The sequence below is a fragment of the Elgaria multicarinata genome, chromosome 5, assembly GCF_023053635.1.
Source record: "Elgaria multicarinata webbii isolate HBS135686 ecotype San Diego chromosome 5, rElgMul1.1.pri, whole genome shotgun sequence".
Lineage (NCBI taxonomy): Eukaryota > Metazoa > Chordata > Lepidosauria > Squamata > Anguidae > Elgaria > Elgaria multicarinata.
Window position 1 is genome coordinate 40,860,485 of NC_086175.1, and position 27,762 is coordinate 40,888,246.

General features: G+C 41.6%; 2 protein-coding genes across 6 annotated transcripts in view; one reads left to right on the plus strand and one right to left on the minus strand.

Annotated features, from left to right (window-relative positions):
- Nucleotides 1-7,166: 7,166 nt before the first annotated feature.
- Nucleotides 7,167-13,417, minus strand: SOWAHC (sosondowah ankyrin repeat domain family member C). The gene has a single exon (XM_063127668.1). It carries the CDS (start codon nt 13,112-13,114, stop codon nt 11,381-11,383), a length of 1,734 nt encoding a protein of 577 aa, XP_062983738.1. The 5' UTR covers nt 13,115-13,417; the 3' UTR covers nt 7,167-11,380.
- A 298-nt stretch (nt 13,418-13,715) lies between these two features.
- SEPTIN10 (septin 10) overlaps nt 13,716-27,762 on the plus strand; it is a 38,981-nt gene continuing 24,934 nt past the window's right edge. For 3 of the 5 annotated variants that reach the window (XM_063126192.1, XM_063126190.1, XM_063126191.1), the window contains exons 1-5: nt 13,716-13,833; nt 22,088-22,156; nt 23,173-23,284; nt 24,819-25,014; nt 26,920-27,106. In XM_063126192.1, coding sequence (XP_062982262.1) covers nt 13,804-13,833; nt 22,088-22,156; nt 23,173-23,284; nt 24,819-25,014; nt 26,920-27,106 — 594 coding nt within the window. In that variant the 5' untranslated portion in view covers nt 13,716-13,803. The remainder of the gene's footprint in view (nt 13,834-22,087; nt 22,157-23,172; nt 23,285-24,818; nt 25,015-26,919; nt 27,107-27,762) is intronic. The other 2 variants (XM_063126189.1, XM_063126188.1) reach the window with 2 other exon arrangements.

Below are 27,762 nucleotides of genomic sequence, written 5' to 3' on the forward strand. Positions count from 1 at the left end.
ATCTATCTATCTATCTATCTATCTATCTATCTATCTATATTTCAGGAGAATTGCATAAACGTGAAAATATGATGTGTAAGTCATTCAAGAATCCTGTCTGGGTGCTTTCTTAACAAGGAAAAGTACTCAGTATCACTTTGCTAAAGAGCTGGAGATAGAAAATAGAAAAAAAGCAGATAACAAAGGAAGATCTTTCTCAATTTCCAAGTATCAAATAACATTTCACAATGTTGTAAGGTATTATTTAAATAAGTTCAAATCAATCATGTTAATTCCAAGTAATTTTCCCCTCCCAAGAATGTCTACTCTCTGCTTCCATTCTTGGAATGGTGTTTCACATTTTAGGCCTTAGCTAGACCTAAGGTTTATCCCGGTATCGTCCTGGGGTCGTCCCTGCCTGCTCCCGGGATATCCTGTGTGTCATTTACATGAACAGGGATGATCCCGGGATAAACCTTAGGTCTAGCTAAGGCCTTAGACACATTTCCTATAACATTTTGTCCTACTGTACTTTGGGAAAGAAGGCTGGAGTAGCTCATGGCAGCAGGCCTTCATAGGCCTGAGCTCCTTAGATTACAAAATGGGTTCTACTCCCCCCGCCCCCCCCCCCGGGCACTATACGAATTAGAGAGCTTAGGACTGAATAACAGCAGAGACATCATGCGTGGAAGATAGTTCTCACCACCCCTGCACTTTAGACGATATGATAATTCAGGAGCTCTTAATTATCTGCCTCTGATAAAGTAAAAGTAAACAAAAACGTAATAATGACCAATTTATACACTGTTCTTTTTACAATTTACCTGTGTGCATATATCATTTACATATGCAGGCAGGTTGCACTGTGAATCTCTCCCACTACCGCCCCAATGCTGAAACAGCATCCCTACAGAAGAGCGCTGTAGAACTGGTGCTTATTGGCAATGGATTAAGAGGTAATCGGTGGTCAGACCTACTTGCTTATCTAATTTAAAAGCTGCTGGGGACATGCCAAATCTCATTCTGATGCTTTCTAGACTGATGACTCTAACCAGCTGTCCACTTAGCTTTCCAAAAAAGCTGTCATACGTCCATACTGGCATTCAGAATTGCTTCCATATACAAAATCTTTTGAAAATAACCCTCCCTTTGTCTTCCTACCCATTTCCATTCAAATAGTTGGGAGTTTACAACTAATTCCAGTAGGTCATGCTTTGGATTTGCACTCAGTGTCATCATCAGGGGTGTGTGTGTGTGTGTGTGTGTGTGTGTGTGTGTGATAACAATCAAACTGAAGAGGAACAAAGCAGCCCTGTCTACTGAAGCTCACTTTACTCATCTAATCAAATCCTGCTCTTTCCAGCACTCTAAAATGATCACAAATTTACTTTTAAGTGGATGGCTCTTCCCCAGGGAATCAAACTCAATTTTGGAGGGGCATAACCTCCCACTGTCGCCCCCCCCCTTTCGTTACATCTCCCACCATTTCTCACAAGTTATTAAAAAATATTGTGCCTTGGCTGTCACATCTTCAAGTGCTCTTGTCCTACTTGTGGGTTTCCCCATGGGCAGTGATTGTCTGCCCTTGATCTGATCCAGCCTAGCTGCTCTTATGCTGCTGAGTGAAACAAAATAGAGTGAGTAATATACACACACTAAACAATTTGTGTGTAAATGTGTGTGGGTTGTTTTTACATAGAATATGTAAAATATGTTCGAGGAAGCATTTATGCAAATAATACTATGTAATCTTAAAGATATGCACAAGATTCACAGAGATGTTAGGAGCAAGGGGAGAAACAGAGCATCAGCTTGAATTGTAACCCATCCTTCAGCTAAGCAATTGTCCATAGTCTGGAATCTCAGACAGTGACTGGTATCAGGCAGCTAACATAATCCTAATGGAACACACTGACAGATCTTCTGTAATATTGGAAGTGTGCGTGAAAAAATATGTTACATCAAATCAGAATACATGTATTTTTCGTCTTAACCCACCCATTTACTGAAACTTCTGCTTCTGGATCCTTTGTGAGATTAAGATTGGCTCCTTTACGTAAGTCTTTTCCCTCCTGGGGTCTTTTGCTACCTTTCTATATGTTCCATTACACAACCACTAAGTGGCGCTGTGGTATAGCCAAATTGCGCAATTACACTAGGATTTCATTCTGCCATTTCGAGATAATACCAGGCTTTCCTCAATCTAAAAAAACCCAAAACCTGCCACATAAATGGTTGCAAAGAATGGGAGAGGCCCTAAAGGATGACAACGTTGAGTAAAGCATCTGCAAACTACTGTGGGTGGGGAATCACAAGCACACAATAAAAGCCTGGTGCAGAAAGGTTCAAAGACCATTTGCAGTCATAGGCAGTGGTACTCTTCAGGTTGTGTGGTTGCAGTAAGTTCCTTATTAGCCATCTGTTAGAGTTCAAGGCAGCTACTCTTCTAAAGAGCCAACTGTCCTTTAATTGTACAGTTATAGGTTTCTTCTTATACACACTTCACAGGAGGGCACTCACTTGGTTCATCAGTTTTTAGAGTATATCCTACAGCTGGAACAAATTTGCTCCCAAAGATTCCTCTTTGTAAATTTTGATTTCCAATTGTCTCCAGCAACTCTCAAAGACTTGACAAATATGAAACGACTGATATTGGTATATAACAAATATTGGGTATTTGACACCCAATTATATTTTATGTTGATATTTTAGAGTATACAGTGCATAACAATATGGGTATTTTATAGCAGTAGTCTTCAACTGGTGGGTTGAAACCAAAAGTGGGTCACGAGATCCGTCCAGATGAGTCACGGCAAAGCTGTTGCCGCCATGTTGGGCAATTGTGAAAGTGGGTCCCATGTTGTGAGTCCGAGGTGGGTCTTGGGTCTGGACCAATTGTTTCATAGCATGGCTTGCTGATACAACATGGTGTATACTCCCTGTCTTCCAGGTGCCATTCTCCCCAGCAACTTGCTTGACAAAGTACCTCTACACATTGCCAAGGATTCTGGCATAGATATACCTATCAATGTTAAATGCCATCAGCGCAGACTGCAACTAGGTTACAGAAGGAAATATCTGTACGTCAGAAATAAAATATTTCAGAGCAAAGTGGACAAACAATGCACCATGTCCCAGTCTCCCTTTTTAAAATCTGTAACCTCTTCAGTGTAGAATTTATAAAATTCTTCTTCCTAATGATTTCTGAACAGCAAAGAGTCTTAATCAACACATCCCAGTAATTCTTTTATCTGCGTGTTCCCTTTCTATGTCCCAGATCATTCTTGCAACATAGCAAATGGTTTTGGCTTGGAATTTAACATGAGTGGTGTTTTTCCAGCCTTCTGGCATTTAGTTATTTCTCTTGAATGACCTCAAATAGTTTCAGTCATTCCTTTCCAAGGCTTAGAATAATTCTGATCACAAAATTGGGTTGGAGGTTACTGCTAGCGCGAGCATTTAAAAACAAACATACACATGAAGTCCTAAATGTGCTCAGGAAAGGTTTTTAACAGAACAACCCACAAATATCCAACATATGACATGCTTTGAGCCCTGTGAGATCTTCAAAGTCTACATTACCATAAAAATAATACTTGACATTTGTATATCATTCAGTTGTTCAAAGGCTCTATGCACATCACCACAATCCTGTAATCCTTACCACAAACTTTTAAGGTAAATATTATCCCCCATTTTGTGACAGAGGAACTGATGCTGAGAGAGAGAGGCTTAACCAAGGACACCTTAGTGAGTTACTAGAAGAGATGAAATCTGAACTAGGGCCCTTCTGACTTGCAACTCAGGCCTTAGCTAGACCTAAGGTTTATCCCAGGATCGTTCCAGGGTCATCCCTGTTCATGTAAATGACACACAGGGGATCCCAGAAGCAGGCAGGGACGACCCTGGGATAAACCTTAGGTGTAGCTAAGGCCTCAGTGCTTTAGTCTCTACACCAGCTCTACATGGAGAGCTAAAGAAAGAAAAATAAAGGAAAGCAGTTAGTTCTGACTGAAATAGCCTGAGAGTTCCTTACAGAAAAGCCAGTAAGGAACAAATTATGTGTGGCGTAAGATGGTTGTGGATTTAAAATTAAAAGTAATTTCTTAGTACCTTTGGAACTTTGTCTCATTTTTGAAATTTAACACCACAGTCCTTTCTCATCAAAGTAGTAGACGAAGCATGTGGTGTCTGCAAGACTAAATGCCATACAAACCCCAGCTGCTCAAACCTCTACCAAGAAAGTTCTTATGGGACATTTAATGGGGATTTTATAATTGTCCTGGGAGAATTTTCATTTTGACTCCCCAAAACTTCCCTCCCCTTTACACTCCCTTTCTCCAGTTTCCCAAAACCAGCCAGCTTCAAGTTCTTGAATCACTGAGGACAGAGCAATATAAGACTTTTAGAGGGAAAGTGGCAGGGGGAAAAAAGATGGAAATATGCAGGAAGAATTGAGTGAAGGTTCAGAAAACAGGTTGGAAGAGAAAAAGTAGCCAGTACCTTTATTAAAAATTTCCACATTAGTCATTTACATGTAACTAGGAAGAGGAAGTCTTGTTGCTATCAATTTTATTTTCCTAACACCTGTGATGTTAACATTATTAGATTTGTTCATATAAATTTAGCAACATGGAAATTTTAAATGTAGATCATACACAAACAACAGAGAGAAATCAATTCCAGGTCTCACTCCACAATTAAATTTTCCAAGAGCCGATGGAGAAAATTTTGTTTCATGCTATTAAAAGCCCATCCAGGTGAACATATCAACTCATTTTTTGTTTCTTGACCAAAAACATACGAGAAAATCATTTTAATGGGAAAGAATGTGAGACGGAGCTTCTTTTGTTGTGATTGTCTTCAATCAAGTTTTAATTTACATTAAAATTAATTAGAGCTTTACATTCTTTTTTAAACTTTTACATTTAATACATGGAAAGTCATTCAATTATTGGCAGGGAGTATTGTACATTCTTACTAAAGCCTTATTCATCACTTGCATGTTAGGAAATGTTTGCATTTTTCTCCAGTGCCTCACACATTCCATTTAATAAGGAATTAATACTGAAAGCCACTTTTAAGATATATGCTTGAATCATGTTAAACTGAATGCCTGTTAGGGATGTTAACCTATAACCACACCAAACAAAAGGTAGTTGTAATAGCCACAAGGAAAAATATATCTAAAATCCGTATTAGGGCAATGTCTTTATTAGGCCATCTCAAGGTCACAAAATTGTGTGCAAGCTCTCAAGGTCTTCAGAACTCTTCATTAGGCAAGATGGTAAACAAAGAGGAAGTGGCTGATATGCAAGCGAAGGAGTATACATAGTTTTTAGATGGAATGTGGGAGTAGGCTGCTGACATTCAAATTAGGCTTTACCAGGTGCTGATTTCAGGTTGCTGCTGCAATGGAGAAAGAATGACTGATCTCCCATTTTTGAAAATATAAATCTAGCTGTTACTTGGGACCATCTCCACCCTTAGGTGAAATATATGGATTTCTTAGTTTTCTGTAGAAAACAGCACAAGAGGGGAAATGTGTATGTTATTAACAAAGTTGGAAATAATTTTAGATGGCGTGCTAGGTTTAAAAAGTTCAATTGAAACTAAATTGGGTACTTTACCTAGCATCTGGAGGGCATGTAACCCCAGAGAATAAAGTCCCAGCTTCTAAGTGGGGTAAAATCCTCATCCTCCAATGTAGTATCCTGCTACCGAACAGCTAAACACTTCAAAAATGGACTATTTTTCACAATAGAGGGATGTAAGGAGTGAGCTTCTCCTAACGTTCTTTATTGTGACTGGTGTTCATGAATGATCTGTTCATGAATGATCTGGAATTAGAGGTAAGCAGTGAAGAGGTCAAATTTGATGATTCCCCCAGCACAATATGACCATTACCCTCTTCCAGTTATGGTAGCTACGGCCCTACAGCTGGCTGTATACAATAGAGATTTCAGAATCTCTATTGTATACACAATACACTGTGTAAACTCAGTTTCTGCCAAAGCAAAATGCATACTAAAATGATTACTATAACCATAAATACATTATTGACAACTAAATAGATCTTATACATACTGGTCACAATCCAACACCAAGTGAAGTGTGATTTTAAGTACGATTTTAAGTACTATTTAGTTCAGCAATACATGTAAATTATTATTTTTTTGCACCATAATTTGAGAATGAGGTGTGTGTGTGTGTGTGAGTGAGTGAGAGAGAGAGAGCGAGAGAGAGAGAGAGAAGTGTAGAAATGAATAATTTCTCCTTTTCTCTATCCACTTATAAAGACCTTAAGGCTGCAGTCCTATACCCACTGACTTAGGAGTAAGGTCTATTGAACTCAAAAGGACTTACTTCTGAGTAGACATGCATAAGATTGCATTGTGAACAAATACACAAAACTTTCCAGAGGCAGTGGATACAACTTGCTAAGTACAGCAATTTTTGCTTACAAATTGAAAAGTAAATGTGCACATTTGGTAGGTAGTGAACTGTTCAGTATTTGAGCACATTGCAGCATCCAGAGCGTTCACATGGAATAGGAATATAAAACCATCTGGGGAGGGGTGTGTGAAGTGCTCAGTGGATATTTGTGAAATAAAAAGATCAATATCTTATGGACTCAGGGAGTTGATGCCCATTGCATATGTAGACTTGCCAACCCCCTAAACAACAAAGATGGAACAAAATGGTTTCATAGTTGATGCTTAAGTTCAAAATAAGATATCACAGAAAGAATATCTGACTAGACTGCATAATTGGTAGTAGTAAGTTTATTCATATTGTGATACACTGGCCCAGATCTGGATTAAGATTGTAGAAAATCTCTTAAATCCTCTTAATGATTCAGAGATGAAGGACTAGCAATGTGCTAATTTTCATTAAAGATGTGATCTATTGCTAATTGCCCAACACAAACCACTTGGTCATTACAAGAGAAATTAAATGTGTTGGATCCAGAAAATGATGTTTAGAATAGACCCATTCGAATCAATGGGATTTGAGTTAGTAATGACTAATGTAAATCCTCCTTATTTCAATGGGTTTACTCTAAATTTGACTTAAGTCTCAATCCAACCCAATGTCTCCTTCTCCCCCCCACCTCAATACAGCAATTTTGTATGTCATGATTAGAAGAACAAACAACAGAACAGTATATAAACGCAAGTCCACAATAAAGAGAACTATGACACTTTATTTCATTAAGAGAGATATGTTTTTCAGTCATTCTCCACTTCACTCAACCATTCATTCAGGCACATATTAAAATCTGTTTTTGTCAATACAACCTTGGACAGCTATACCCAATTAAATTATAAGGTAACAAACAATACAACTTAGTCCCATGTAGGTTTATGTAGAAGTAAGAAACTTGGTTGGTTTCAGTGGAACTTGCTCCTTAGTGAGTATATCACTGCAGCTTTAATCTCATTTTGTACCTCTTCAGGAGGGGATAGCTAAATGTGTCTAACCTTAATAGAAACCCAAGTGCTCAAGTTTTGTACCACATCATACCAAGCCACATGTTGTGTACATCATTACCCACATTGAAGTGTACCAGTTAAGTCACAAGTACTAATACAAAATAAGTTTTCAAGAGAAGCTTTTGATATGAAAACCCTCACTTTTTAAAAAGATAGTGACTACAGGGAATGAAAATCAGTGGGCAAAACAAATTTTCTTATTAGGGGGAAGTATATTCTAGTTATTTGTAAATATACAACATGGCTAAAACAGAACATTGCTATTGTTCCTTTATATCAAATGTGCAACTGACTTCTTCAGACTTACTTCTGTGGAACATACTACCAAATTAGAATGGATCTTTATTTTCATCCACCACCTATAATTTCTTATTTGTCATGTACACACACTGTACATGCATACGACCCTCCTTCCTTGTATTAAGTTAGTGTTGAGAATCAAATTGTTACACTTACTGATTTTACTAGTAAGCTTTTGGAATTATACACTGTGATGCAGTGTCATATACTATCAACCAATACTTGTGTCCCTAGTTATGACAGAGCCCTTAGCTAGTGAACGAAGTTGTTGAAATTGCTATAATTAAAACAAGCATCCACAGTTCAAACAATCTAAAGTTCAAAATATTTTCTCTGTGATTAACAAAGACAGACTAACAGCATATACAAACTTTTAGACTTAACTCTTATATCAACATTTACACAGACAATACCTATAAAAATACAACCTTGTGTCAGCTATACCAGTACTGTAAATATGGTAGACAGCCAACATTTAAAAAATAGAATGGTGTAGAACATACCCCTCTTACAGATCACACAGGAAAATTAACAATATTCAGGTTTAAAGAAATCTGTAAAGATATTCTATTTGAGACGTATTCTGCACCGCAGAATTGTCAGTTTCTATATTCTTTGCTACAAGAAGGTTAAACATCTAGTGCTGTAGTGCAGTGACACTTTGGAACTTTTACTTTGCTACAATAAATTACATGTTGGCAGAAAGATGGAGACACCACTGGCCTACATCCCATTGAAATGTGAGCAGAAGTACTCAATACACTCCTTTTCTTGTAGGTTGCAATGTTTAACAGAAGGCACATGTAATTATAGCTTATAAATTAAAATTAGGACCGCCTTTGCATCTGTTCTAGCTTGTGTGGATAAAGAAGCACCAAATAAGTGTGACCGATTTGATAATAAGCAGTTCTTTATGATTCAGTTTCTTCCAACAAAGATTTTAGACATTATATGTTTGTGTATGCAGTCTGACTTTACAACTTTCGTCAGACTCATCACCATGATTTTGGCAGAGTGTAAAGAAAGCTTAACAAACCATTTCCCATCTTCCCATAAGTTAGTACCATATGCATCGCTTGGATTTACCGTCTATGGTGATTTAACAAGCAATTAAAGCTGAAGCTACTGACTGCTTAACTTGGAGAAATTTTAGACATTGAGTGGATATGCAAGCAGTCCCCTTGCCATACCTCTACCATTATGTGCAAAAAAAAAAAAAAGTGCATAGGCAGAGTATTAGAGCCTGCAAAGTCTCCCTTGCAGTTTAGGGAGTCTAACACAGTAACATCCAAAGTTGTTTTCAGAAACATTAGTAGTGTTATGTCCATATAGGACAGCATTCTTTAGCTCAGTGTAAAACTATGATATTCCAAAATATCTGACAAACTAATTGAGAAACATGCTTTAGCAAGTCTTGCATTTATTTGGCAGCATTTTAGTTTTATATTCACAGCAGCAGCATCTAAGGGCCTGCCTCAATATCCTTATAATTTGAAGAGAAAGTGCTAATAACATAAGTCAGTCATGTTTTGTAGAAATTGCTGACTGAAATAGACTTTTTAATGTTATGTCAGTGACTTCTTCCCAGACATTACTCTTAGTATTTCCTTACAATACTAATATTTTCCTTCCAAAAAATAGAAAATATTTTGTTTTAAATTTTAAAGATTTGTTTATATGTGATTTACTAACACACATTTATTCACTATTTTAAAAGGGGAAATATTAAGCAACTTACTTGCCAAGCAAGATATAAGTAAAGAAAGCTTCTAAGACATTCTAGCCCTGTTCAGACAACGCTAAACCATGCTGCTTAACCACAAAATGGTAAGGCATTCCGTTAACATTCTCTGTAACAGACTTCAGCAAATAATCCATGTGCTTTTAGATTTTCTAGTGTTGCCTTATTGTACTGGAAGTACATATGTCTGCACAGGTGACTATACCTAATACCCAGGCATAATTCATGTAGAACTGTCATATTTTACCCCACAATGGTCTTCATGCACACACTTATACTAGGCATTGTGTCTACAAGTGTATCTGTGAGCATGCAGCCTTATATTAGCTCCTGATTTTGTATTCAGAGTGCTGAGAGATCCATTTAATAAGAACATCATACAGAAAGTTTTTTTTATAGTTCTCTGGATATTTTCTGCTCACACCTTGTGAATGAAACATACCCCTCATTGAACAAATTTATGATTAAAGCACTAGCATTAATCTTCAAGATAACCCAATAGAAGATGTTGGGTCTGAGCTGAGTTTGGTGATAATGTAACATGTAAGATTACTCCTTAAGATTCTGTATCAAAATCTTGTGTGCAGAGGCCTCCCACTGACAAGAACTGGAAAAAAACCCTTCCACTTCCCAGAAATGGAAAAAGGAAACTCACAGTGCACACACAACCACTGCTCTGTTGTAACCATTCACAAGAAACCTGTTTCATTAACATTAATTTCACAAATTAAATTATGTCCAGTTTTATTTCAACTAGACATCTAATCAGAGTCCTGTTTCACAACTAATTCAAGTCAATTATTAGCACTTCCATTTCCAGGGCATTATACTCAACAGGTAAAGCATGTTCATGAATCAAAACTCAAATGTATTAAAAGGTGTACCTTTAGAAAATGTTTAGGTGCAATCAGTATTCCACTAAAGTTAACGTCACAACTTCCACTGACTTTAGTACCTCTCAGTCATATATACAGCCTATACTATAGTTGTCTTTTGTAATTTTAGGAGAAACAATTGTATTACATATGCCTCTTTGGGCCAAACTAGATGTTATGAGGGTAAAATAAGCCCTCCAATGCTGTTTCTCTTATAATGCTAATGTGGGTAAGGAAGATTCTTGCAAGAAGATACCAAATAGTTGAACTTTTCCCCAATCCCACCTACTCCCCCTTGCAATTGCCCCCCCCATTTTTAATCTCCCCTTCCAGCTGAAGTCTGAAATTGAACCTAGCTGGGGAAAAGCTTGGGATCTAGGCACTTGCAAGGGAAAATTGACAGGTGCAGGAGGGCTTAAAGACCCCTGCCTGCCCACCTCATCCTCGGATTCTTAGCCTGCCTACCCAGCCCACACTTGCATCCCTTTTTCTCTGAAAGACTATGTCTAGGAGCACACATTTGCTGAGAACGTCTAGTGTGGCTCTTATAGGTCCAATTCTCATTGTATAATAAACCTCTTCCATATCCAAAAAGCTGCATCCTTCTACAAAGAAAACAAGATGAAGGCCTAGCCTTTCCCCTAACATGCTCATTTTCGATGTGCAGTGAACGTTACTATATTAAGGAGAATTTCATTATGCAAGCTCCCACCATTTACAAGTCTAAAGTCCAAAACACATTTTACCACTTCAGTGAGAACTGGGCCAATAACAACCTCTCCAGAAATAGAAGCTCCTAGTACTGTACCATATATATGGGTAACTTAATCCATTTTAAAATAAAACAGCATAATCAGTTAGTTTGGTCACTTTCCCACATACTTATCCTATTTAGCCCTGTGTCTGTTTTGTATTGCCTCAGGTAGACTATCTTCAAACAGCCTCATTCTGGCAATGAAAATGGTATCTGAGAAACTATACTCCTTATTCTAACCAAACACATTGGATTTAGGTCTGAGTTTGAAAGAGGCTTTCAGGGACTTTTCTTCTTGTCCTTCTTCCTCTGCATCCCCCCGGAAAGAAGGGGTTGTGTGGATGATCTGGGTCCGGAACCTTATTTTGTTGAGCCGGGGTTTTATCCTGCCACTGCCAGAGGTTTTCCTGCTTAGTTCTTTGCCCTTGCTGGGGGCTCCCATCCCATCTCCCGACTCCCCTTCATCCCCGTGGTGAAGGTGGGAGAGCTTGTACGAGATGAGGTTGGAGGGGAGCACTTTGGAAAGCCTCCAGCGGCCCCCGCCATTGGGCACCCCGCTGTCCACGTCGTCCTGTAAGGCCCCGACGAGGCTGCGCACCTCCTCGGCGGTGCCCCGGCTCAGGTAGTGCGAGGCCTTGCGGCCGCTGTAATCACGAACGTCCACATCGGCGTCGTAGGCCCCCACCAGCAGTTTGACCACCTCCAGGTGACCGTGCATGGCGGCCAGGTGCAGCGCCGTGTAGCCGCCGCTAGTGCGCGCGTTGATGTTGATGGGCAACCGATGCCGGTGGGCGAAATTGACCAGCAGGGCCAGCAGCTCGTGTCGCCCGTGCTTGGCGGCCCAGTGCAGGCAAGTGAAGCCCGTGATGAAGTCGCGCTTGGAAAGCAGCGCCGGCTCGCAACTCAGCAGTCCCTCCAAGCTCTCCCAGCGTCCGTCCGAGGCGCACAGCATCCACGCGTGCTCCAGCGGGTCCAACGCCACTGAGCCGCTCCCCGCGCTGCCGCTCTCGTCCTCGGCTGAAGAGGAGGCCAGCGAGGCGCTGTCTGAGTCGCCCCCGCCGCCGCCGCGGCTCCCGCCGCTCCCGACACGCGGGAGTAAGCCGCTGCGCTTCAGCTGAGGAGAGCTCCCCAGCATCCGCTCGCGGAAGTTCTTGCGCCCGCACCTCGGAGTATTGGTGGTGGCGGGGACGCCGCCCAGGGTGGCTGAGGCGGCGGCGCTGGCCGACGGCGGCGAGCACGGCGACGAGTCCTCCTCAGGCTGGGCTTCCCCGTTGTCCCCCTCTTCAGCCTTAGCCGCTCCATCTTCCTCCTGCGCCGGAAACGGGGGAGCGCTGCCTTCCTCCTCCTCCGCCCGGCTGCTGCCCTCTCCTCTTCCGGGGGTCTCTTGGCTCGGCTGAGGCACCCCAGAGCCACTGGGCGGGAGCGCCTCAAGCTGCCCCTGCGAGGCGACTGAGGATCCACCTTCCTCACGCGGAGGCTCCTCCAAGGGGACAGAGACGCTCCTCTTTGCCTTCCCCTCCTCGTCCCCTTCCTTCAGCGGCTCGGCAACGATTCTCGTCTCGGGGGCATCATCCCCATCCCGGCTGCTGCCCTCGCCTCCGCCTTGAGACTTTGGCGGGAGAAGTGAAGCCTCCACGGCCAGTTCCGCGGTGGCCGAAGCGTCCTTAGGAGCAACAGAGGCCGCGCCCGCCGCGCCGGGTCCGGGGCTGTTGCTGGCGCCGACGGCCGCGCCGCGGTATTTCTTGCGCAACTGCACATACTTGGCCCCGGAGCCAGGCTCCTGGCGCACGGTGGCCACGGCGTTGACCAGCTCCTTAAAGCGCTCGCGGGCCCGGGCCCGGCGTTGGGGCTCTGGCGAGTTGAGGAAGCCACGGAAATGTTCCAACAGGTCCGCGTTGCGCGCCCGGCCGCCCCGCTCCGCCAAGAACCACAGCACCGCCTCCTGGGTCAGGTCCGCCGGCGCAGCCATCGGAACGGCGCCCGTCCTCCTCGCCGCCGCCAATGCTCAGCGCGGAATCCTCCTCAGCCGCTCCCGGACCGTCGTGTTCCATAGCATCGCTGCCAGCCTCCCTCTGTACCGTCTCCACCGCCTTAAAAGTCTCCCGGCGGCGGCGGCATTCCCAGACTCCAATCACGGCTCCGTCGCCTTAGCCTCAGCTGCCGCCTTCTTCTCCTCGCCGTCATTACACCCCGCAAGGCTCTCGCCTCCTCCTTCCCCACGTGACGGAGGGGAGGCGCCTATTAACAGAATTTAAACTTGCCGACAGAGAAGTCGGCGTGACCCCCTCAGGAGAGGCTCTTAATTAATCCCAGGGCACGGACGGCTCTAGCTCCGCCCTCTCCTGCGTCCTGGAGGGAGGATCTGTTTGCTCTGTCTCGACCACGCCCCCCGCCCGTTTTAACGTCGTCCCGCCCGTTGACAGCGGCTTAGGCTCCTCCTCCTCTTCTCGCTCCCCGGGCGCCTTCTCCAGCCTCTCCTCCTGTCGGGACGCGATTGGTCGAGCGTTCATCCCGCCCCTCTGCCCGCGAGGCCTCTCCCGCCGCCGGTTGCATTCCACAGCTGTTGGGATTGGAGTTGGGAGTTCTGCGGTCGCTCCCTCCCTCTCTCCGCCCTTCCCTCCCTCTTCTTCGGCGCGCGGTGACCCCTCCCCTCATGTCATGGCTTCCTCTGATGTGGCCCGGCAGATGGTAAGTCCCGCGCGGGCTGGGGTGGGGTAGCGGGGCCGCCAAGACCCCCGACAGCTACGGCCCCCAGGCAGGCTTCCTTCGGGAGTCCATCCCAAAGTGGCTGGGCTTCCTCGCGAGTAAAGAGGCGCGGGCTGGTAAGCTGCAGTCCTAGAGCGAGCGAGTGAGGCGCGCCTCGACCCATTGATTTCAGTGGGCGGCGGCTCCCCGAACTCGGCAAAGGGTAAATTGGCCAGAAGAGCAGTGCGGGAGCGTGATTTTCTTCCTCCCATCGCCCGCCTGCCTGCCTGCCTTCTTTGTGGCTCCTCTTTCTTTGACTGCCCTGTCCTAGCGCCCTTTAATATAGCCCTGTTCCTGTCCCCGTGTTTGTCAGGAAAGGCGTCAGGTTTTCCAGGGTTCCCACCAACTCTCCAAAGGGAAAACTGCCTCGTTTCCTTGAAATTGAAACCCCCCCGCACCCCCAAAGTCTTGTCATGATCTCACACAAACGGAAATAGGAATAATGTCTCAGCAATGCTGTTCCCAAGTATCCAGATCCCCCATGCATATTTATTTAGGCCTGCTGACTTCAATCATCGATTGCAGTAAGGAATAGTCGTATAATAGACATGGTATGGTCATATAAGTAAAATATGCATAGTAGATACCCCAAATAGGTAAATTGTATACTTTTCTTGGCCAAATCATAGCAAACAAGCAACATATGAACATTTGTAGCACAGTCTTTGCATCCCTAACAAGTTTTTCCAAAAAGCGTCTTGTGGCATATTAAAGACTAGCAGTTTTGTTGTGGCATCAGCTTGCCTGGATGCGTGCCCAGCACATTCTTGCTACTCTTTGGCTTCTGAGACATCCTTTTACATTTCTTCTGTACTACTCTCCTAGATCCCCAGGCTTCCCACCCATGATTAGCTCTTAATGAAATACTTCTCTTTGTGATGGCTCCCTGAGATAATGCCTGAACTCTCCTCTTCTAGACTTTCCGTATGACTTCTTACATTTACGTTTTTCTCACAGCCAATTTACCCAACCATAGTGGTGTATTGAATGTGAGTTAGGAGAATTACAGCACATTCCTGTGCACATTGGCTTGGTAGTGGAGTAAACAATAGTTTGAATAAAGATGCATAATATCCGGCTGTAAGTGCTTTGCTTTGGTATAGACCTCACAAGTTGAAGATGAGGGTACCTACCACTTTGGGGGCTGTGCCATTTCAAGCTGTAGAAGGGTCTTGTGTATCTGAATACTTCTGCATACCAAAACCAAATATTCCTGGCATATAGAAAGATAGATGTTATGGAAGAGGCTAGGCTAGAATCTTTCCCTCTGACATCTAGGTTTTTTTTGTGTGCTGTCATGTTTGTCCACATTTCAGTCTGAAATAGCATAACCAAAAAACCCTATTTATCTCATCAGCTATTTGTAAGCTAGACCTCAATAAGTGCTGAAATGATCAGCTTTCTCACACATGCCAAACTTAACACTGAATCCACTTAGTGAGGTGCTGAAAGAATTATATGGCTTCTATAGCGCATGCCAGACTCTTCCTAAATATGCTCATTTATGTCAAAACCCTCATTGAACGACAAATGGTCTTTGAATAGTTTCCTTTGCTTTTGTACAGCATTACCTTCTTTAGGGTTTCTTTTCCACACCCGTTTTATGTTTTGTTTGCCCCATTCCACATAAGACAAGTCATCCTTAATCTCCATTCCACATAAAACAAGTCATCCCTAATCAAGTACGCTTACAAATTACCTCTATCCCTGTTAATGCTGTACTCTTGCCTTAAAACAAATATAGCCATACCTAATCTGTTATTCACATACTTCCTTGAATTCACTAGGCATCAAGTATCTTTCCTTTTTGCAATATTCTTATTGCTGTACAAATTGTAGAGTTGTTGGCTTCCCCATGTGAAACTTTGAAATAAAGTATAGAGAGAATCCATAATGAAATGAGAGCATGTTCATGAGCAATTGAAGTCATGAAGTAATGTAGAGAAAGTAGCAGTGATGTTTGGTATAGGCTTATTTCAGCATTGTCTTGTGCTCAAATGTGTACTTTTAAGGCTGACCATCCTTTCATGGAATGAGTTCCACTAAACTTTGTTGAACTTATTTTTGAATAAGTATACACAGGAGCAGACTGCAATTCTGTGCATACCTACTTGAGAACACAGTGCTCTCCGCTCCTCTGATGCCATGTTTCTCGCCTGCCCAAGGACCTCCACTTCCCTTTCTTGGCTTCGTCCTTTTTCTTCTGCTGCCCCTTACGCCTGGAACGCTCTTCCAGAACACTTGAGAACTACAAACTCAATCACAGCTTTTAAAACTCAGCTAAAAACTTTTCTTTTCCCTATAGCTTTTAAATGTTGAGTTTGTTCTGACTCTATACTGTTAGCCTCACCCTACCCGGTGCCTGTTTACACTTCCCTGTGCCTGTTTGCATTCTCTTTCCCTCCTTATCGTTTACTACAACTTTATTAGATTGTAAGCCTATGCGGCAGGGTCTTGCTATTTACTGTGTAATCTGTACAGCACCATGTACATTGATGGTGCTATATAAATAAATAAATAAATAATAATAATAATAATAACAGTAGATAAAACCAGTTATCTTTAAAGAATGGTTGTTTTCCATTTTTTTTAAAAAAACATCAATTATATTTTTTCAATGGGGAGCAGTATATAAATATTCTAAATAAATAATTAATGTATTTGTTTAAAAAACACAGTTAATAGGAAATATCAGCTTAATGAAAAAATAATTTAAAGTTTACACTTAAATCTCTTAAGGGTGAATAATGATCACCTTTCAAACATGTTATATGTAAAGGTGGGGGGACTGATTTCTGTAAAATGACAAAGTTGGACTCCTAAGTACTAGGGTGTGCAGCAGGTTCAGATGTATCCTGAATCCACTACCAAATCAGGCCAATTCAGGAGATGTCCAAATGGAAGCAGGAGATCCTCTGAAGCAGACCAAATCAAATGTGAACCCTCTGGAAACTTTGTTGTTGACTTGGAGATTCAGAAAGACACAAAGACATTGTACATTCCCCCCAAATTCCTCACTTCAGGAAAACACTATGGTGGAAGTGGGAGAGGAGGGGTTGTAGCTTTGTGACTGAAAGCTCCAGCTTTTGACCAGGGACTAGCTTTACCAGTCCTCTCCTTTTTACTTCCAATCATAGTGCTTTTGGGCAGGATATAGAAGGAGCATATCAGAGGTCGCTCCTGTGTTTTCTCTGTATTTTGTGTCTGTGGCGGCAGCAGCAGACGCTTGGAAGCTCTGGGCTTCCAAGAATGGCTTGAGAAGCAGCACTAACTAGGAGATGCCTGCAAACGCTGCTGCCTGCTCATTGGATGGCTGCTGCTGACACCAACTCCCCAAGCAGGTATGTGAAGTTCTACTGAGTCCCCACAACCTTAGTCAAATTCTCCCAGCATTTTCTCCCTGGCTACCTGCAAAGGAGGGCAGGGCACCACTTTCCTGCTAAAGGTAAGTTCTGGCAGTTGCTTCAGTGTATAATAGGGGTCCATGCCGAAGCTCCAGGCAGTCAGAGAGGGGAGGTGGGGGAGAAAGAACTGGTCTTGCCACCTTTGCTGCCTCACCTCCTACTGCTTAACAGAAAGCCCAGTGATGAACTAGGCTTCTCACTCTGAAACAAAGAGCAAGAAAGACACCTCTTTTCTACCTGAAAAAAAAATATGGGAGGAGGGAGAGCTTTACAAGCATGTAGGGTTCTATGGTTGCACAAAGTACGATTTAACACTAGGTTGTATCCAATGTTAACCTAATTTAGGTCCCATTAATTTCATTGGGTCTATTCTATATAGCACTAACATTTATTTGTTTCCTGTCTTTCTACCAAAAATGATACTCAATCAAAGTGGCTGTAATATTGAAACAGTCGGACAACGACGAGCATGGCAAATTTTCCACAAAAAAAGCAAATCCTCTTTTGAAAGATGCCAAACCGTAAAGGTACAAAAACGAATATCCCTATCTGTGTGCAATTCGGCTAGCTTCATCCCCTACTATGCTTGCAAAGTATAATGCAATTCTGTCAAAAATCAAAAAAGTTAAAGCTGTTTGCTTGTTTCCAGTGATAGTCAATAGCAGATGCAAAGCTTTGGATTTCTCCCTAAGTTGAATTGGGCAACCTTCAAATCAGTCCAAGGCAGGATCTACACTACTGCTTTAAAACTGTTTATCACGCTATTGACAACTGTTGGGGCCCAGGACACACTCCATATACAGTGTCCAAACCGCTTTCAAAGTGTTATATCCTGCTTGGTGAAGATCTGGCCCAAGTTGAATTGGGCTGTTTTCGGAATCGGGGTCTGAATCAAATCAGGAAATGCCATCCTGTATCACTGGGGCTACTGAGTCCTTGCATACTCCTGTTTTATATCTTTCAGCTACAGTGTGTTCAGTTCTGTACAGGAAGATTACAGCACAATCCTATAAGTGTATATTTAATATTGTAAAATGGTTTTGGACAGAGGTTTATTCTGAAATAGGTAAATTACGTTATGAGTTAATTCTAAACTAAAAAAATTCCTTGCTTCGAACTTTTAATGGGGTCTTAGTGACTTACCTCATAAGGATTTGTTGTTGTTGGCCACATGTTTAGAAACTGCTGGGAAGTTTAGAAATTACTGATAAGTTTAAAAATAATAATACACTTGTGCTTGTTCAGTGGTATGCAAGGGTATGGGATTTAGCCTTGATGAACTGAATATGTTCAAGTATCTGAGGGACAAAAAACTGCACTCGACTCATTTCTTACATATATAAACAATAGTTACTTTGTACATTATTTCTCAAGTCAGTGCGACTCTTTTTGGAAGAACTTGATCACTATATGAATTTTATATGATTGTTAATTGCATGAACATTCAGGTTGGGTATAATATCTGTCTTCTACTTCGTAGTGTTTTCAAAAATTGTTGTCTTCATTTTGTTTGTTTTATCGGTGTGTGTGTGGTTTTTTTTAATGCAATAAAATATCATTAAATACAGCAAACTCTGATTTTGTCCACACCATAATTTGTACAAAACACCAAACTGTATTTTCTTGCAAACCACAATGTGAACCTTCTCATATCTTCTTGCGTGCAAACGAGGGGTGAAGGGACACGAAATCTTGCACCTGCTTTTGCTTGCAGCAACAAGTTGTTAGGTCTGATTATTACAACTTCAATGAAACTGAAGTATGTAAGTTTGGCCAGTGTATGAAATGAGAAGTTCCTGTTTTTTATTAGTCTCTTGTGTGAATGTCTCTTATGAAATAATGAACAATACTATTATATATGAAGTGGAATGTTAATTTACTTCAGTGGGATCTGGATCATAGTTTCAAGTTCACTACATTATACATACATACACACACAGAGAGAGAGAGAGAGATGTTTTGGATTTCAGTTCCCATCAGCCCTGGACAAGATGGCCACTGCTCAGCAGGAATTCTGAAAGTTGTAATCCAACATATCTGGAGGGCACCAGGTTGGGGAAAGCTGATATGTGTGTTGAGAGAGAGAGAATGAAAGTGTGAATGCATGTATGTGTATATCTATTACATGACAAGAGTTCTGTGAAGCGTATTATTTGTAAAATCTATGCTGTCTGAACTGGGCATTGTTTTGGGGTAGAAAAACCAACCTGGGATCATTTAGTAAATTGCAAGAGCACAAAAACAAAGAAGGCGTTTTTATATTTGGAGTTCTAGCAGCATTCGGAATATATATTACATTGTTCTTTGCATGGATTTGGATCTGATTCAGTTGAACTGGCTTTGTGTCGCAGCTCCACCCATGAGATGACTAACTGGTGCCAGTTTGAAAGGACAGCCTGGAGTAAATTAAACAATGCCAGAAGTTCTAGCATCTTATCCTTCCATATTTAGTCTCAAATATTTGTTTAGTAATGTAGTTTGAGTATCTTTTTATTGTGCCAGTAGAATACTGTTTGAGTGTACTTAAACTACAGTGTTTAGGTATAACAGATACATTAGTATGAATTCACTTTTGCCCATTAGATGAAATATATGATAGAAGAATTATCCTTAGTTACTGTTGTCCATAGCAAATTTATGTTTGTGTGTGTGCATGTCTTCTACAAGTGTTTATTATAGCTGTGGAATGTGCTGTGTGAGGATAATGCCATCTGTGGTTGATGGTCAGGTAGTTTTTTTTTTTAATTTTGCTTAGAAGACTATAATAAATGATCTTCTAATATATCCTTCATAATACCAAAGGCAGAAAAATAATTGTGAATTATTTGTTGCAAGGATATTTAGATGTTCAGTCTTGCAAAAGTCTTCAGTGATTTCAGTATCTCTTGCCGACACTTGAGTCACTTAGTTTCCCGATTAAAACTTGCATCTTCAAGTATCCTCTTTGGCAGAAGTTCAAGGACACAGGGAAATAAACTCCTTGGTACTTTTGATATGAGTGTTGCAGCATTGTTGTGAAGTGAAGGATGGTTGCATGGAGACAATTAGCCATGTCATGATATCCTGTTTTTTAGAGATGTTTACTTCAGTTCCATCCTCGTTCTAGCAGAATGAATTACCCTTGTCAAACTTAGCTCTATAGGGCTAAGATTTTTTAAAAAATATATTTTGTTTTTAAAAATGGGTTTGAATAGAGGAAATTTTCCCAGGGCCAGCAGTATTTCTCTAAAGTAGGCAATGTGAGAAGAGAGACAGCTTTTGACGAGGATGCTCCATAGAAAAAGTGTCAACCTTTGCTCCTGACGAAGGATCCTGGTATCCGAAACGTTGAGCTTTTTGAGGGTTTTTTTTTTAAAATAAAAGTCTTATCTTTCGACAAATACCATTAAAGATTCATCATCCCTCACAACACCAGAGCCAATCTCTCTTCTCACACCTCTAAAGTAGGAAAGCAAAATGGTTGCTTTAACTGCATTTGTATTAGTTGACATGCAAAATGTCCTAATGTCTGGAATTCATATTTGGTTACATTATGAGGTAACCTTTGGAGAGCAAGGTGGGCTTGTTATTGAAAATGTTGGTGGCACTGCTCTTAAGTGGTCAGCTACACAGGACAACCTCACTGTTTTGGGTTTTCTAATCTCTCCAAACCAGTTTTAATAAGACAAACCTTTGCCTTATTTCTAACCCTTAGGGCAGGAGTGAGCAATTTAATTCCAGAAGCTCTCTGCAAGCAGTCAGTTCAGACCTCTGGAAAGAGTCATCTGTCCCAAGCCCAGCAGGGTGGCAAAAAGAGAGAGTGTCTGGCCCTGCACAGGTCTGGTTTGGGGCTATACTGCTGCCAGCAAGTGCGCTCCCTCCTCCCTCAGACAGATTACTCCTGAGGCAATGTACCTCTTACAGGAAAAAAGTGCTGCACCCCTGCCCTGAGGAATAACTGTTTATTGTAAGGGCCTCCCTCTGTTGCTACTTAGGGCCTGTTGTGTTGTGCAAACAGCCTCTCTCTCACTCCCCCTGCCCCCCATCCTTTCACTTGCTGTGCAAAGGATTGCGTGGAGAAGTTTCTGTGTGAACTGGGCTATGTGGAAAACAGAACAGTCATTTCCAGCATCATGGCCGCCCAGGGAGCTTCAGCTATTGGGCGGTATAAAAATGCAATAAATAAATAAATGAAATGGCGGTTCCTAAAAGTGTAGTCACAATGGTTTGTCTCCATGTAAGCTTCGTTCACATTCAGAATTCTCCATGCCATCCTGTTTAAGGGGGAGGGAGAAACAGCCCAAACTTCTACAGCATGTGCGAAAATGACCTGTAGGCTGCAATCCTGTGCACCCTTACCTAGAAGTGGGTTTCGTTGAGACTGAAATCCTTTACACATCTACTGCCATTGAACACAGTGGGTCTTACCCCTTAGTAGACATGTTTAGGATTGTACTGTGAACCTAGTGAGCTTAACCTAGTGAGTAGACTTGTATAGGTCTTCACTATTAGATGGCTTTTTGAATAGGAGGAGATGCTGGTTTTTAGAGGGGTTAACTGCTGGGAGGTTTAAGTAAAAGAGCCTGTCCTGTATCATTAAAACAGCTGTAGTGTCATCTTCCAGATAAAAAGTCATAGTCTAACTCTTGAGGTCACCTCTTGCTTAAAGTAAAATGCCAGCTTACTCTATCTCAACTTTGGTCGTCAGCTTTTGAGATATCAGTGATGCACATTCTTTTTTGTAGATATATTTCTATAGTGAAGTTCTTAGCACACCACAAATTTTTTAAATGCTTTCGTTTACTTTTTTCCAGCGCTATCAACCTGATATCGTAATGAGAGCACCATCTAATGCACCAGTAGATAATCAAGATGCAAAGAGAGTGAGTAAAGAATTAATTGATTTTACATTTTTATTCTCTTTATATTACCATTCTAGAACAGAAGAAGCAAAGAGTCTTGTGGCACTCTAAGGACTTTCACATTTATTATGGCATAAGCTAGAGTCTATGGAAGCTAGAATCCTAATACATTTTAACTCTTTAAGGTTCCACAAGACTCTTCAAACATGCCACCCCTCTGGACGTTGTTACCACTATGGATAATACATAAGTGTATGGAGTGATAGAAACCTGGTCAGGCCATGCTCTGTGTGAACTGCAGTAATTTTGCAAAGCAAGGTAGATATTAAATTGCTGAAAAAGTGGGGTTATCTAAGAATACATCCATTATTCAGTTTGGATGATAAAATTCTGAAATTTTCCTATGCAATGAACCGATGCAAATTTACCTACTTTGCACTGGAAATTTTCCAATTCAAAATTTCCCAGAAAACCCAAATCAGTGTGTGCAAGATAAGAAAAGGGAGAAGGGCAGGTGTAAAAGGACTGAGGGGATAGGAAGCTCTTGAAGGAATGGAAACACAAAAAGGATTCATGCTAATGGGGGAAGCTGGTAGATAGAATAAAAAAGCAGTAAGAGGAAGAACTTTGATGGAAGAAGGGCAGAAGGTGCAGTCTAACGAGCCTGTCTAAACAGTTCTAACATTACTGGGCCAAGGTGGGTTGTGCTGCTTTCAGGTGATCAACCCGAGATCTCAGTACGTTGAGAACCACCTCACTTCAATAAGAAGCCTGGACATCATAAAGGCGCATAACCGTAACGCTTGTGTGGCCTTATATTTGTCAGCAGATACATTGGATTTTTTTAACCCTGTTTGAACACTATCTACCCACAGTGATTTTTATTTGGATGGGAAAACTTAAAACAAATGACACATTATGCAAGCTGTCAAAATATTTGGTGTTCTCTTGCTTAAACTTGGCAGTGATTCTCCGCTAGTCATGTAGGAACTGTGCTGCAACCTTGTATTCCAGTTTACATTCTTCTCTTTCTACAGCAGAATTGTCGACCTTTACCCTTATCTGGTCATGTTGGTTTTGATAGTTTACCTGATCAGTTGGTTAACAAGTCTATCCATCAGGGGTTCTGCTTCAATATTCTCTGTATTGGTAAGTGATATCCTGTCTGCAGTATAAGTTATTTGTTCTAAATCTCTCTGTTGTTGAAAAGTGATGGTGAAGGTAACAGAATTGTTACTATTATCTAGTGGATATTGCCTGCAAGATGGTTATGCGATAGAACATGGCTTAATCCTGCATTTTCCATTAGGTCCCTAATTATTTTCACCTTTTATGCTTTATAAAACCTTTGGTGATCTCTTAATGGGCTAATGCTCTTATATGGTTGGCAGTAATTACACATAGATTCATGTCCAGTATTTAACAATCTACTTCACTATTGTTGTATTTAATGAATGTAAATGCTGTTCTTTTCCTCAAAGCTTCCTGTTTTGATGAAATACTTGTCATACCTAAAAGAAGTTTGAGAAATATATGCAAAGTTTGAGAAATATATGCAAAATATTATTTCTTTTTTTTTATTTAAGAGTTGATCTGAAGCAGTTCTGGGTGTGCCACTAACCCTTGATGCACTGTTTGAGAAAGTATACTAATAAGAATTTGGCCATAAATCTATATCCTGTTACCATAGTGCAAGTTCAGATAAACAGATGAAATGCTTGACTGGGGCTGAAAACAGTTGAATGAGGTTTAAGGTTTCCTCCAAGAACCTGCAGAAAAGTAGCATGCTAGAGGAAATATCCTGTAAAACTTAAGACTTTCCAGCACTACAACATTAGTACTTTGCTTCAGACCGATGCAGATCCAAGCTTCATCCCATCCCCTAATAGTCATGGAACAAGAAATATCCAGTGGAACCATATGTTCATGATAGGCTGTTTCCAAGGAGTATATGGAAGGAAGAAAACACTCTAGGCTGAGTGGAGTTACTTTGCTCCAGTTCCGTGCTTTCCACGCTAGAGGATTTACTCACAAGGAAGCTAAGGGACTTTCCATGAATCGCTACAGCCTAGATACTATTCCTATAGAGTGAATAGAGGAAAATTGAGGTGAAATTGAAAGATTCGGAGAGGTAGAAAAGAATATAAATTTGTAGGAGTGCGCAGGAGGAGGGGGAGACTACTTGGGTAATGGACCAGGGGAGTTGGAGAAAATTGGGTGTAGTGCTGTGTGAGTTCTTTGTGGAAATTTCATTATTATTATTATTATTATTTTCTTACCCGCCTCTCCATTTTGATCGAGGAGGGGAACAACAGTAAGTATAAAATACATAAAACTGAATTAAAACATAATATGCATTGTTAAAACATCCTAAAAACATTCTAAATACATCCTAAAAATTCCACTGGATAGGCCTGCCGGAAGAGATCAGTCTTGATAGCTGTCTTGAATGCTGTCAAGTTGACGAGTCTCCTCCGGCAGGCCATAATGATTACTGCTATAAAGGATTACCAAAAGAGTTCATGTTTTTTTCTGACAACGACGTTTAAGAAGTTACAGCAAATGTCATTTTATATTATTTTCAAATGGGATACGTCCAGTTAACCTCTTCTATGTTGCAGTGAGATTTGTGTGTCTCAAATTTGTGATATAAATGTACTTTTTCACTTTTCTTTAATTTTAGGGGAGACGGGAATTGGAAAGTCAACTTTGATTGATAGCTTATTTAATACCAGTTTTGATGACCGTATGTCAACACACTTTCAGCCGAATGTAAGACTGAAAGCTGACACATATGAACTCCAGGAAAGCAATGTTCAGTTGAAGCTGACGATTGTAAATACTGTTGGATTTGGTGACCAGATAAACAAAGATGATAGGTTAGTATCTCTTAATTCAGATAATTTGCCCAGTGACATGCCTTCTAAGCTTTGATATTTACATATAGTAATATTGGTATAGTTACTGATGTCATTTATTTAACATAACATTTAAAGAATCTACAGGTAATTTTTTTCAAACTTTTTACTCTTGTTGGAAAGTCTGTCCTTTTATATATACGTTAAGCCAGGCAACTTTTTCTTGAAGTCATGGAAGAAAACCTACTATTGTATTGACCGTATGTGTGTGTATGTTTAAAACAACAACAAAAAACCGGAAGCCCCAAACCTAGAAATGCTCATCAGGCTCCAAAAAGCTACTTTATGCTTACCTAAAGGCTTGCATGTTTCCAGTGCAATTTCTGATGTTTTTTTTCACTGAGTAGGTGAAAACAGCATGCCATCTGCCATAGGGGAGCAGCTGTTCAAAGGAAAACAAAGTCCCTTTAGACTCGCAAATGAACAGATCTTCGGATTCTGGGTTACTGGAATGTGTAGAACTAAAGTGCCATTGGAACAGTCATGGCCAAGGCTGCTTGAAAACATTTAATTTCTGTTAGATTGTCAGCCATTCACAAATCCTCTAAACATTGCAAGGGTCCCTTTCACCTCTGGTGAACGTGACAAGTCACATACACTCCTGCCTCTGCATGCTTTTACTGCTTCCTCCCCTTTTCTTTATAAACAATTCCCAGCACCAGCTGGTGCTGAGCATCCTCCCCACCACTTCCCAGCATTTCTCAATGCCAAGCATTGGTTGGCGTGCAGACTGCCACTGTACTCTTCCATTGCATCCCCACCCTTTCCATTCCAAATTGATTAGAACGGGCTTCGTGTGCGCACGATGGGGTGTGGTGGCAGCTTGTGCACTGAGCATTGCCTGGTGCTGATGGATTGGAGAGGGTGCAGGTGGAAACAGAAGCTTGCTTCTCACTATTAAGGGTGGGATGAGAAGAAGTGTGTGTGACAGCACCCACAGAGTGGGATGGACAAATGGAGGGGAAGGAAGCAATGGAGTCCCTTCCTAGCTATTAAGCCAGAGGAAGGTGGGGAATCATTTTATGTGGCGCTGTGGTTTGAAGTTGCTCTCTGAAGCACGGCATTATTATTAATATTTATATAGCGCCATCAATTTTGATGGTGCTGTACAGAACAAAATAAAACAGAATACAAAACACCCTGCCATATGGTTTTCATTCTAAAATCACAGTAACAAACAAACAGGGAGGGGAAAGGCCAACCAGCATGGGGGACAATAAAACAAATAAATTTATGAAAGACTTCTTGCTCTCTTCTGCTACCTCCACTTCCTCCAAACACCTCTCCATGCACACCATACTCCCCTGCCCCGCCCCGCCCCAGTCAGCTGCTCCTGAAAGAGGCAGGGATGTGTTGATTGAGCACAGCAACAAATCACACATTGACCACTGCTTAGTGCTGAGGAGGAGGTGGCAGCTTACATTTCTTGTACATTTTGGAGGGCAACTCTAAAGGACCATGTGACTTGGATGTTCCATTGCCCTTCTCCTTAGCTTGGAAGGGAGATACAAATTATTACTGACTTTGTGCTGCCAAGCCAAATTTGGTATTACCACAATAATGGGGCTAGGTGTTTCTGGGACATGACTGTGGTAACACCAAATTTGGATTGGCTACCAAGGCCAGCCAAAATGTGTGATGCACTCCTGTTTCTGTTTCTCTTATGATGATGATATTCTAATGAAGAGGGCAGCTATTGGACTTTACAATATTCTGAGCATCTAATATAGAGAAGATATTTGCAAAAGTAGGGTTAAGTTAATGTCATTGTTGTTAATGCCTGCTGACATTTTGTGTGTACCAGTATATTAGTGTGAAATTAAACTCCTGTCTTCTAATACAAACTCTTTCCCACTTTCTTTCCAGCTATCAACCAGTAGTGGATTACATTGATGCACAATTTGAGGCCTACCTCCAGGAAGAGCTGAAAATTAAACGCTCTTTATATAATTACCATGACACTCGCATCCATGTGTGCCTGTACTTTATTTCACCCACAGGGCATTCCCTTAAAACCCTTGATTTATTAACCATGAAAAATCTGGATAGCAAGGTAAGATTTTAAAACTAACTTTATCAGAAATAGTCAAATCCTTTCTTAGAGCTGCTCCCTTGCAAATGACACACAGGGGATCCCGGGGGCAACCAGGGACTTTCCCCAGGATGTCGGGAACTGCAGAAAACTTGGGTTTCCTGCAGTCCCAGGACCATCCTAAGGAGCACAGGCTGTGTGGCTTCTGATCCCAGGTTGTCCCTTCCTCCCTACAAGTAGCAGGGCTCTTAAAATGGGCACGGAGCTGTGCAGGGGCAGTCCGTACCCATCGGGGGTGGGAGTGGGGAGCAGGTTCAGGGTTTTTTTAAACTTACTTTTGTGGAGGAGTGCAAGTGCACTCCTCTTCCTGAAGAAAAAAATGGCAGCTGCAATGTCTTTCCTCTGGGATGTCGTGCAGCCTTCAAGACGCTGGGGGAGGATCGCGGAAGCAGGTAAGTCCTCAATCCTCCTCCCTCCCACCCGCTACACCCTTAGGTGTAGAAGCATGCCTCTAGTGGATTGTTGCCTGTTAGATGATCTTGGAAGGTTTTTGAGACTCCTATGCCTTGCTGGACTAATGCCAGCAGGGTGGGAGGAGCAACTGAGATGATTTTCACTTCACCTCCTTTACACTGTTCCCCAGTAGACAGGCCTGAGCCCATCTAATGGAATTGTGT